At 36.3% G+C, this 12,322-nt stretch overlaps 1 protein-coding gene across 3 annotated transcripts; it reads right to left on the minus strand.

The window, feature by feature from the left end:
• Window positions 1-1,730: 1,730 nt before the first annotated feature.
• Window positions 1,731-12,275, minus strand: ANKRA2 (ankyrin repeat family A member 2). Of its 3 annotated transcripts, none has more exons than XM_082651363.1 (9): window positions 12,029-12,275; window positions 9,232-9,624; window positions 8,222-8,380; window positions 6,474-6,539; window positions 4,379-4,476; window positions 3,747-3,872; window positions 3,388-3,454; window positions 2,800-2,880; window positions 1,731-2,226 (listed from the first exon to the last, which is right to left on the minus strand). In XM_082651363.1, the coding sequence occupies exons 2-9, from the start codon at window positions 9,518-9,520 to the stop codon at window positions 2,171-2,173; spliced, it is 942 nt and encodes a 313-aa protein (XP_082507489.1). In that variant the 5' UTR covers window positions 9,521-9,624; window positions 12,029-12,275; the 3' UTR covers window positions 1,731-2,170. The 3 variants fall into 3 exon arrangements, with proteins under 3 accessions (XP_082507489.1, XP_082507488.1, XP_082507490.1); XM_082651362.1 differs by having other exon boundaries at window positions 1,731-2,487; XM_082651364.1 differs by lacking the exon at window positions 12,029-12,275 and having other exon boundaries at window positions 1,731-2,487; window positions 9,219-9,432.
• Window positions 12,276-12,322: the final 47 nt, after the last annotated feature.

The following is a 12,322-nucleotide window of genomic DNA, read 5'->3' on the forward strand; positions in this document are numbered from 1 at the left end:
TGACAGCACGACTGTGTCTATTTTTGCTCAGTATTTTATCCTCACATGAAGCACAGTGTCTGGTACATAAGCTCTAAATAAGTTTTTGTGCAATCAATAAACACTACCTAAAAGATATTTGATTTTTTAAAAAATAAATTTATTTATTTTTGGCTGCATTGGGTCTTCGCTGCCGTGCATGGGCTTTCTCTAGTTGTGGCGAGCAGGGGCTACTCTTCTGTTGTGGTGCGAGGGCTTCTCATTGCGGTGGCTTCTCTTGTTGCGGAGCACGGGCTCTAGGTGCGCGGGCTTCAGTAGTCGTGGCGCATGGGCTTAGCTGCTCCGCGGCATGTGGGATCTTCCCAGACCAGGGCTCAAACCCGTGTCCCCTGCATTGGCAGGTGGATTCTTTAACTACTGCACCACTAGGGAAGTCCAAGGTACTTGATTTTTAAAAGAGGGATTTCAGAACTGGCCCATAAGTATCATTCCTGTTGTTTTAATTAACTGTGTCTATTTCTTAAGGGATTTTTCTGGGGTTTGTTATCAGGGACCCCGAGGCTAAAAGGTGATAGAATAGGAAAGGGGAATTTTGTTCAAGATATTCTCTGAGATCTGTTGGCTGTCGACCTGAGTCCGATTAGGAGTGGTTATTTTAGAGTCAATCCCAGCATAGGTTGTTTGGTTGCTGTTCAGTTGCGGAGAGCACTTGCAAACAATACTGAGTGATGTGCCCAAAGGGATCATTGGATTTTGTTACTTTATAATATGAACAGGAAGTAACAAACACTTCATGGATAATGTGCAATCAATAAGAAAAGGAACCAAATGGAAGGGTGAATGGTTTTAGGAAAAATCGATTTAAAGCATATGCCTGACAAGGGGGGAAGCATTAGTACTATTTTCACGTATGATTTAGCTTGCCTTTGGAGTGAACATCTATCTTTTTTTTTTTTCCTGTCGTTTTCCTTTAGGCCTCCTGCTTTCTAGGTGGTCTGGGGGCAATGGTGGGTTGTTAACCAGTCATCCCCTTCTCCCCTCAACTCCATACAGTGGTGCATTTATATCCCATGCTAAATAGATTTCTGCCTCCTGGAAAATTTAATCCCGAGCAGAATGATAAACGAGGGGATTTAAGCATTACCAAAGCGGCATCCAAAATGACTGGCCATGACTTCCTGATTGAGATCCCTGGCCTAGTTTCATCCCTTTGGTATTGCCTGCTTCTTCAGCTTTTCCTTCCATTCTGTGTCTTTCCATTAATTCCTTTTTGCTTAAATTAGCTAGATCAAGTTTATGTGGCTTACAACGCAACTGTCATAACTGACATCACACCTATTTTCCAGATGAAGTGATTTAACCCAAGTCCCACGTTCAGTGGTCATGTCAACTTCTAGCTCATGGCTCTCTTCCAGATGTTGGTGTAGCACGAGTTTATAATGCTCCTTTAGTGGAATTAAAGAGCATCTGACTTTTATTGAAGAAATGAGTTCTCTTTCACAGAGGGCTTTTCCTACTGAAAACTTATTCACAAGGTTAAAATATTCTCAATATACTTCTAGAAATGACAATCAATAAGTCTTTGTTGACTAACATTTGGTTTATTTTAATTATATTGTTTGATCTAATGGAGTATCCTGGCAGGACAGAAGGGTTAAACTAAAAATCCCAAAGAGATACCTTAATAATCTTATGCAATGGAAAAAGAACAACCTGCATGCAAACTAACAGAAGAAAAGTACTTTATTCATTTATAATATCATTTTGTAAACAACCACACTGTGCATTTTTAAATTCAATAATAACAAATTTTTTTCCTATGGATTTATAGCAAACTCTATATAAAGTCAATGAGTTAATACAAGAGTGAAGATGAATAGTGCAGAATAATTTCCAAAAATGTTAAATTACAGCACTTGATACAAACACAGATAACTATCTGTACCATAAAAATTTACATGCCACAAAACACTCATTTATAATTTTAAATATGTGGTAAAACACATTTATAAAAAAGCATCAACATTAATTTTATTATAAACCAGTGAATTACTCAGAGGAATATTTATTAAAACTTACTAAAAATCAGTCAATATTGCAACTGAGGTAAAAATTTATAAGTAAACAAAACTATCATTTATAAGGGCCAAAAGTAAACGGAAGGGCAGACAACACTTTCTGATGACTATGTCTACTCCTTGATGTTCTGAAGCAGTTTCAGTAAATGTGACTCAATAACCTGTTGAACTAGAACACACATGTGATCAAGACAACAGCATGTTGATTACAAAATTTTTAAAAATTATCAAATTCAACTTAACATCACCAACATTTTCCTAAAATAATTTCTAATTAGGATATAATCATAGTCTGAGGGCAATAAGATTACAATGCAATACTTCAAACTTAAGTCTGTCACTGACTTTAGTAATTGTCCAAGTTACTGGGTTTTCTGTTCTTGGTTTCTAAATTTTGAAACTGAAGGAGAGTCCAGAATACAAGGTTGTTCTAAGGAACAGAGAAAGGGCAACTATAAAGCATTTTATAAATAGTTTGCTATGAAATGTTAAACACATCTTGTAAATAGGTGTACACGTATCCTCCAGCAACTAATTATTTGGGATGGTGAAAAGTAATAGTAACAAACTCATTTCTAGACTTTGTAGGAATCTATTGATTTTGCCCACAGTTGAAAGTATGTCAGGAGTTAGGATAACATGCATGTTCTATAACTGCAAGTGATGAGAATAGTTTGGACCACTGGTTTGTATTATTATATAACTTTACTAAAATGAAACCTGAGAGTTCTAAACCACTTACCACTTCTATAGCCCAAGGCTACAGCTAGATCCATAGAATTGTATCCAGAGTCGGTTTCAATTGTTGGGTCAGCTCCATTTTCTATACCAAAACAGAAAAATCTAAATAAATAAAATGAAAATATGGATATGTTTGTCTATCACTGGCTCATGCGCAATTAGCGGGACAGATTTTCTGCAAATTTGGAAGGTATTTTCAGGATGGTCTGACAAAGTACAGAGTACACAGAGGGCATAGAATTCACTCTGGTGGGCCGGAGGGAAGACACTTCAAACATACAGGCATCCTCTAGAGCAACTGAAACTAATACACCACTACAGACAGCACTCAGGCTTAAAGACACTGTGGACAGAGAAAAGAGCCGAGGATTCACATGTGATCCCTAAAAGGAAAGCAATAAGGACAGATACTGCGATTGCAGGCGTGCTGCGTGATGGAGCTACGGCTTACATGGGAACCTTAGGGCAGCAGGTGCGCCAGGGGTGAATAACGTATTTAATGATAGTTCAGGATTCTCTTGAGGCTAGCTTGTAAAAAATAATGTCTTCATGTGGCGTTTTCTAAATATTTCCACTTTTATCTGCTTACCTAAGAGCATTTTTACACATTTCACATGATTTCCATGTACAGCGTAAAGCAAAGGCGTCCCTCCATTCTGCAAAAGGAAAGGTGATTTAGTTTTTCAAGGTGAGCAAGATTCAAATAATTTAATGCTCCTGTGAATTGGGCATGTAAAAGTACTTTAAGGTAATTTTAATATTTTGTGAAGAATACTTAATCAGAACTAATAATTGAGTTTAGGACATTGACTTTTTCTCCCAGCTGTTTAATTAACTAAGGTAATTAATTATTCTTCCAAGGGTTTAATAAAGCTTATCATGTCTCCCCAAACCAAATAAATCCTAGAGTTTGTTCCAGTAATTTAAAAATCAGTATTACAGACTCACCCAGTCATATTCATTTACATCAACTCCACAATCCAGCAGCATTTTGACAATATCTGTGTAGCCCTTACTACAGGCTAATGACAGTGCACTTTCTCGACCTTTTCCTAAAAGCTGGGGATCAGCACCCTGCAGTGGGAAATAGAGATAAAAGACTTTTCAGTTTATGAAAACAAGAATATTGTTATTTCTGTCAATAATAATTACAGTTCAACACTTAGGTCAGGTAATGTTCTGGGGTTAATAAAGAAAGAACACAAACTTCTACTCCTGGACGTTCTGTTATCAAGGTTGTCTGAAGGCCTGCTTTCCTCCCTCTACCTCAATCCTAACTATCTTGTCACTTTGGAGTCAAATTGTATCTTCTCCAAGAAGCTTCTCCTACAGGGCTGACAGGACTTTTGTTCCCATCGTGCTTAGCGGGGCTGGGCACTCACTTCTCTCTCCAGCTTCATGGACGACTAACGCTTGCCTGCTCAACCAGATGTAAGCTCCACAAGAATATGAAGAGCATGTAAACATTTTTTGTATCCTCTACCATTACGTCTAGCTGGCTGGAGATGTAAAAACTTTACTAAATACTTAACTGAACTTAAGTAACTGTACATATACATTTTCTGAGGCATTTTCCTTACATTCTGAAGTAGAAACTCTACCACAGCTATTTGCCCGTGTGCTGCAGCCCACATCAGAGGAGTAAATCCTTCGTCGTCCGTGTGATTGATAACATTTTCTATTTAAAAGAAAAGCAATTTTTGTGATCTAATTTAACAACCACATATTAATATCTCTATGAAAATACTGGCATTCTAAAAAGGTGACTATATTACCCAATGAGGTTCACGTTTGTGCTGACTTGTGTTCACTGAAGTGCTGTGTGTGTTTGCAATTTGCAGTCTCAATGCATTAAACTGTGCCTCAAGGTACGTAGCTGAGTTCAAATAGCATATTATTTAAAGTATAAACTACCAGACACAACATAATGCTAGGTACAGGGCAGTCCACAGAACACTGGACTCAGAATCAGGAGACCAGAGTTTGAATCCTGACTGTCACTTTCTAGCAGTGTGATTCTGGGCATGTTATTTAATTCCTCTAATATCCAGAATAATACCTTGCTTATCTCAGTAGTTAGCTGGGAGGATCACAATAAAAATGAGGTTATACGACAGCCCTTAGCATTACATAAATACATATTATAAAAAGCCCCAAATTAGTAAAGGTATTTTTACTCTCCAGCCAATACTGCTGCCTTTGAGTCTCTTAAAATGTTTGGTGGTTTGCTAACATAATATAATATGAATGAAGACTGAATAATCTGAAACACATTTCTATGCAATTCTACCTCAAAACCCATTTTGTTCCCTAGATTCAGTCTACCAGGTATAAAGTCCACAGTTTTTTCCCTAAATTTATTTAGTAGATTGAGAATAAAACCTTCAAATGTTTATAAACAAATAGGAATATAATGATGAAGTCTTTCTTATAAAAGAATGACATGATTAAAAAAAGCCACTCTTTAATCATATGCCCTGCATTCAACTGATAATGTTGGGACAATTGGCTAACTTTTTGAAAAATTAAAATAAAAGTTAAGCTCCACCTTTACCTCATTACACCAAAACATATTCCACATGGGTCAAAGATTGAAATGTAAACAAGAAACCACAGAAGTTCTAGAATAAGGTATGAGTGAATTTATTTATAATCTTGGAATAGGAAATCTTTTCTAAGCAAGATATAAAACTCAGAAGTCACAAAGAAAAAAATAAATTTACCACTTAAAAATGTTAAGCCTGTGTTTGAAAACATCATAAAGTCAAAGGAAAAATGGCAAACTGGGAAAAAACTAGATTCAACATAAACAAAAAGTGAACTTCTTTAATTTAGGTAAGAGTTCATATAAATCAATATAAAACAGGCAGTTCACACAAAAAGAAGTTCAAATAGATCATAATTTTAAAAAGGCAAACAAAACCAGTATGAAATACCATTTTTCACCCATAAGATTAGCAAAGATTAAAGTCTGATAATATTCTGTGTCAGTGAGGGTATGGGGAAGTAGAAACACTAACTCTGGTGTGATGACAGGGCAAACATCTGGCAATGTATATAAAAATAAAAATTCATATACCTTTTGACCCAGCAAATATACTTGTAGGAATTTACCCTATGGATATACTTTAAAAGAATGCCAACAATATTGTTATTTAATAGAAACAAACTGGAATCAACTACCACCAGGGGAACTAGTTAAAAATAAAAAACATAGTATACGCATATGCAATACAATGCAAAATCACAGACCTATTAAAAAGAATGAAATAGATCTTTATGTGCTTATATGGAAAGATCTCAAAATTTAAGTGAAAAAAGTAAAGCGCAATGCAGTGTGTATATTTTCCCTCTTGTGTAAATAAAAAAAAGCACATATATACTATACTCTCACATATAGCCCCAAGTATAAATATTTTCCAGAAAAGTCTTCTGAAAATATAAGAAACTTATAATGTTTGCTTCTGCAGAAAAGGTGAGGGTGGTAAGGGAAGCTTTAACTTCTATACCTTATATTACTATTTTTTTAAAAGTATCTATTGGGTTATCTGCCTGGTGAGGTTATGCAACTATTTTTTTTGTCTTTATACTTTCTTGTATAAAAAGAAAACAATAACAAATCTGATAAATCCTATTAAATTTGTTCTAAATACATCTAAAAAAATAGGCTAGTACCTTGTTCAATACGAGCAGCCAGGTAGAGCATCTCTCCCTGAGCAGCCAACTGGTGAACAGACAAAGCTGAAACAATACCATAGAAAGTTTCATGTATATCTGTAGGTACACTTTCATCATCTCATTGTTCATGCCTGTGCAGCAATTTTCCTTTCCAAAACACGAACTATCATTTTATTGTTTAAAAAAATCTAACTTAAAATATAGCCTAACATTTGCAGATGTCAGAATTACCTTAAATATCTAAGAGTCTGAGAATTGACTCATATATGTTTAAGGTAATTCTGACATCTGCAAAGTGTTATTATCAGTGAATGTGCAAATTGTTTGATTATTAACAATGCAAATTGTTACTGATCTTATGAATTAAAGAAATGGTTTAGGTACTTAATTTTTAACATGGTATCTCTTTATCCAAACTTATAAGGAAGTATAAGGAAGTTGGGTCTGAAAGACTCTTGTTTTTTAATTGACTGTATTCATTTAAGTCCCAAATATCATTATTTCAAGAGGCCATGGGTACTTCTTAACTTTTGGAGGACTAAGATAGTAAATTAAAAACTAGCTGACAGGAAATTCTTGAGTACAGACCTATTTGTGGCTAATTAGCTGTGTGACCCTGGAGACCTGATTAAACATTTTTGTCTAACATGAAGTATGTGAACCACATGATCCCTAGTTTTTTTTCCAAAAATTCTATGGTTGGGGAATTCCCTGGTGGTCCAGTGGTTAGGACTCGGCGCTTTCACTGTGGGGCCCCGGGGTTCAGTCCCTGGTCAGGGAACTAGGATCCCATTAAGACTCTTGGCGTGGCCAAAAAAAAAAAAAATGCTATGGTTGGAATATTTTAAGACAATCTCTTTATTTTAAAACAAAGCCAAACAGGTACTGTTCTATGACAGTTCATCTTAAAAATCAGTATCACTTGATCCTTGATTTAGGATGATATGACTGGGTGGCCTTAATACAGAAAGGAAAGCAATTGGGAGGCATATGCAAATTTACATAAATAAAACAGAAATGGCTCTTAGGTAGAGTTAGAGTCATGAACTCGTTCTGGCTTACCTGCTACAGCATACAATTCAAAATCAGGAGGGACACAGTGTTTCCAAAGTAAAAACATATATTTCACCATGCTTTAGAATACAGATGCATTTATGTTATATTTTCAAATATAATTCCTAACATCAAATTGCTAACTGGTTTCCTCTCATTAAGAAACCCGTACTATATAGAATATTTTCTAGTTTACAGAGAAAACCCTTCATTTTATTTCTTCTAGAATAATTCTACATTAAAAAATTGTAAATTCAAAGTTTTTAAAGAGGTGATTTCATATTCATATTATATTCAAATTCGAAATTATAGTAGACATCGCTCAGCTTTTACTACAAATCATTTGTTGATCAGTGATCTAGTTTATAAAATGCACTCCAAGAACACAAAAACACAATGTCTTGCTTTGCACAAAGTTCAGAATAACTCATTGTTTTTATAGTAAAATTATGAAGGTTTTAAGAATTAATATTTCAATCTGTATTTGTTCTCAACAGAGAAACATAAAACATGAAATATTTGAATATGCAATAATATGTGAAAGAGTTTTAAATTACTAAAAGTATCAGGACATCACTTAAGCTTTCCAAAACAGAACATGCATTTAATGAAAATAATGTTTCAAAGCCAAACTCTTGAAATCATTACATTAGTAATAACAATATTCTAATACATCAGTGGGAAATACTTACAATTTGCTAACAGAGGTGTGGTTGAGACCTCATTTCCTCTGTGTTTGTTGGTTAAAGTAGTTGACTGTTTTATGGGTGAGAAGTGCTTTGTTGTAGAGGGAGTGTAGACATGCCTTACTTGAATTCCCGGAGAAGGAGATGTATGGATACTGCATTCAGCTAAGTAAAATTAATTTAAACACATTAAAACAATATTTTAATAACAAAGCATTTCAAAGTTCTATGTCAATGTTTACATTAAAAAAGAAATACAAGATGTATAATATCTTTAACTGGTTCTCAAGTGATACTATTTTTTTGCCATAAAAAATCTGTACTAGTGGGCTTCCCTGGAGGCGCAGTGGTTGAGAGTCCGCCTGCCGATGCAGGGGACACGGGTTTGTGCCCCGGTCAGGGAAGATCCCACATGCCGCGGAGTGGCTAGGCCCGTGAGCCAGGGCTGCTGAGCCTGTGCGTCCGGAGCCTGTGCTCCGCAACGGGAGAGGCCACAACAGTGAGAGGCCCGCGTACCACAAAAAAAAAAAAAAAAAAATCTGTACTAGTAAAAGTTCCAGAAAAAAAAATCAATATTAATCTTGAGCAATTTTATCCAGAGATTAGTTTTTTTTATTCGATAGATTGTTATAAAAGTAAATCTACAATATGATGACAGATTTCACTGTATTAAAGCATTGGAAGCTAATGCCAATCACATATTCATGGAGTTAATTCATTTACAAAAGGCACAAAATTTTTTTCTCCTATAATTTTAAAAGGTACAATAATAAACTTTATTAGAGAATTTGTAAATAAACAAAGGTCAAGGAAGAAGTAAAAATCAACATGTACTTATGGACATTATATAACATGAAATTATTTAATTTTGGTTTCTATGAGATTCTAGAAAATCATAAGTAAAGATGACTTCCAAACTTCGCAAACTCAAAATCTCATGATCAGAAAGGGAAAAAAATAAAAAATAAATAAACAAAAACAAAACAAATGCAGATATTTATACCATAACTTTCAACCTTTAAATAGGACAGATGCCACCTCCAGGTCAGAGTTAACTTGATCTTGAATATTTTTACTATCTTCTTCATTTAAGGACTTCACAAACCGAGAACAGACATTCATATCAAATCTGTTAGGCAGTATGAATTTCATCCCCATGGAAACACCCTGAGCTGATCCTTCTTCTGCATTTGAGTCCAGCTGATGTTCTATTTTAATGTCTGGCATGCCAGTTAGACTGTAACTGCTGGGGCACTCTTCTACTATCAGCTGGGCTCCAATATCCAAATTTGCTGATGTAGCCATGATTTCAACTGTAGTTTCAATAATTAAAACATTTCTTCATGATTTCCCCTTGGTTTTATAAGAATGGCATACAGTGTATTCTTCAAATTTGGGTATTAAAACATCTGAAAGAAAAAAATTAAAAGTATTATATCAACTTAATGTATACAAAATAATCATTTTCAATCACGTATGCAAACAGTGCTCTTATTAGCACCTATACATAATAGAAAGAATACAATCTCCAGAGGTAGAAAAACCTGGGTCTGAATCCAAGCTTCACCATTTATTAGCTGTGTGAATCTGTACAAGCTCCTCAACCTCTCGAAGCCTCAGTCTCACTTGTAAAATGGGTATACACCAGTAACCTCACAGGACCCTGGCAAAGACCAAATGAAATACAGTAACATTCTCACCGCCGTCACTAGGTCCCAACAAATTTTACTTATCCTTTTCTCCCCTTTCCTATTCCTGAATATTGCCAAATGGATTTTTTAAAAATCAGGCTAACAACAAAAATAACCTTTCATGTAAAAACTTTAACCTCTAATCTGAGGTTTATTTTTTAACATGCTGTTAAAATTTGAATTTAAGAAAAGATAGAACTCATGTTGTACCCAAGTCTATCAGCATCTACAATATCCATGATTCCTGGATAGTGAAAGGCTTTACAAAGTTTTGGTTATGATGAACTGAAAACACATTAATCAGTTTTTGTTCAGATCAAGTGTTAGCAACTTAATACAGGTTTTTATGAAAAATAAAGTGTACAGATTATGGACTGGCTTCCTTTGCTTTAGCATCTCTAGGACATTATAATCTAAGTATAATTTTTGGTCCCAATCTTTGTAATAAGTATTAAGAAATTAGAATTATTCATTTTTTTCCAAATATAGATTGTCAATACATGAACTTAATAAACGCAAACTCTCAAAACAGAGGTTAGAAGCACACCTGTTACTGAATCATTTACTATTGTTTTAAAATGAGTTTTCAGTAAGGTAATCACTGGCACTTTCCTATGGACCTTAATAAAATTTCAAGAGAAATTTCATTATTGTACCTAAAATTGCTTCTAAAAAAAGGAAGAACTCCAAGGCATATAATTGTCTTACACATAGTCACTGAGACAAGAGGAAAATTAATAGCATCCAGTTAATTTTTTCATGTTAGGGCTTACTGCCTCAGAAATTTTGAGGGTGCAGGGTGTTTTAAAATTGTAATTAATTGGAACTAACAGAGAAAAGTGCATTAGGACCACAGTGGAGCAAAGGTTGGCAAATCATACATTTATAGATAATCACTTTTACAGTTTTAAAACATCTTCCAAGATTATCTTTATAACAATCCTTTGAGTAGTCAGGGCAGGTAATCATTATGTTCACTCCAGAGAAGAGAAAAGAGGAGCTCACGACTCCATCACCCTGTTCGTTAAAAGAAAAAGCAGCACTAAACTAATCCAAAACTTCCAAGGGAGAAAGAGTTGAAGAAATAATAAACGCTAATAATAATGTTAACAAGTAACAAAGTCAACACACTTCAGCAAACGGTAAGAAGGAGACTAAAACAGAAAATGAGTTGTGATTCAAATGGATGTGGAGGGGCAATGCAGAGGTCTTTAAAGTATATTACAAGATACGAACTGTGTTTCCTGAGGGAAGAGCCATCTCACACAGACTCCTACCCAGAGTTGGGCGAAGTGCAACTCCCCTGACCTCGCTCAGCACCCGCATATATCTTTATTTTAGCATTTATCACTCTCTTGAAAATTTCCATTTAAATTCCTAATAAATTGAAAACTCCTCTAGGATGGGGGGGCACTCTTACTAATTTTCGCACACAAACAGTGCTTGGTTCTATCACGTACTCCATAAATATTTTCTGATCTGAACCTTAACAAAGGTTCGTATTCTTTTCTACCCTGAAATGAGCCTGCAAGATGCTCAACAAACATCTGCTGATTAGATCTGGCTTTCCGTTCCCAACATCACTACCAACTAGCTGTGCAACCCTGGACAGAGAAATCATACACGTTTCCTAAGACTCATTTTATTCAGATAAGATGAAGATGGTTGAAATAGGTATCTCTAATATTCTTTCCAATTCTAAACATCTTCCATGTTACAAATCAGGGTTTAGAAATGGAATTACCAGTCTCTGAGGGAAGAAGAGCAAATGTACTCGGGGGAGGAGGGAGTGGAAACAGAACGCTTATCTTGGCACCACTCCAGAGAGGAGAAGCAACACTGACTGGTTAAGCCATAATTTTGAAGTATAAGAGAGGAAGGGGGGAAAAAAAAGATGATCGAGAAGAGGAGGCGGTGAGAAAAAGAGGTAAGGCCAAGGAGAGCTAGGATCACCTCAATCTGTCAGAGCCCAGGGATAAGGGGAGAGAGACCCTAACGAAATAAAACGGGCAACTGGGTTAATCCACAGTGGGTGCTAGTAACAGGAGCCCCCCGGTTCTTCCTCATCCTGGAGTTGTTCTACAAGGACAGGAAGGTGCTATGAAAATGAATGATGCCTCACAGCCCACAGGTGTCCCGGCGTCCCAGGACAGGAACCCGCTGGAGGGGAGACTGTTGCAGGGAGGGAAGTCCGCTCTGTCGCCTCCCGCCAACTCTGCCCGAAAAATCCCAGCGCGGCTCGGGTAGGGAGCGCGGAAACTCTGGCTCAACCGCGGCGGGCTGGTCCCGGGGATAGGGGTCGGAGGCCGACCGTGTGGGAGCGAAAGGCCTGGCGACCGCCTTCGACAGCCCACAGCGAGTCGGGACTTCCCATCTGCTGCCAGATTCACTGCAGGGCCCCACCCCCCGGCTTGTT

This window comes from Grampus griseus, assembly GCF_964374135.1.
Source record: "Grampus griseus genome assembly, chromosome: 3".
NCBI lineage: Eukaryota > Metazoa > Chordata > Mammalia > Artiodactyla > Delphinidae > Grampus > Grampus griseus.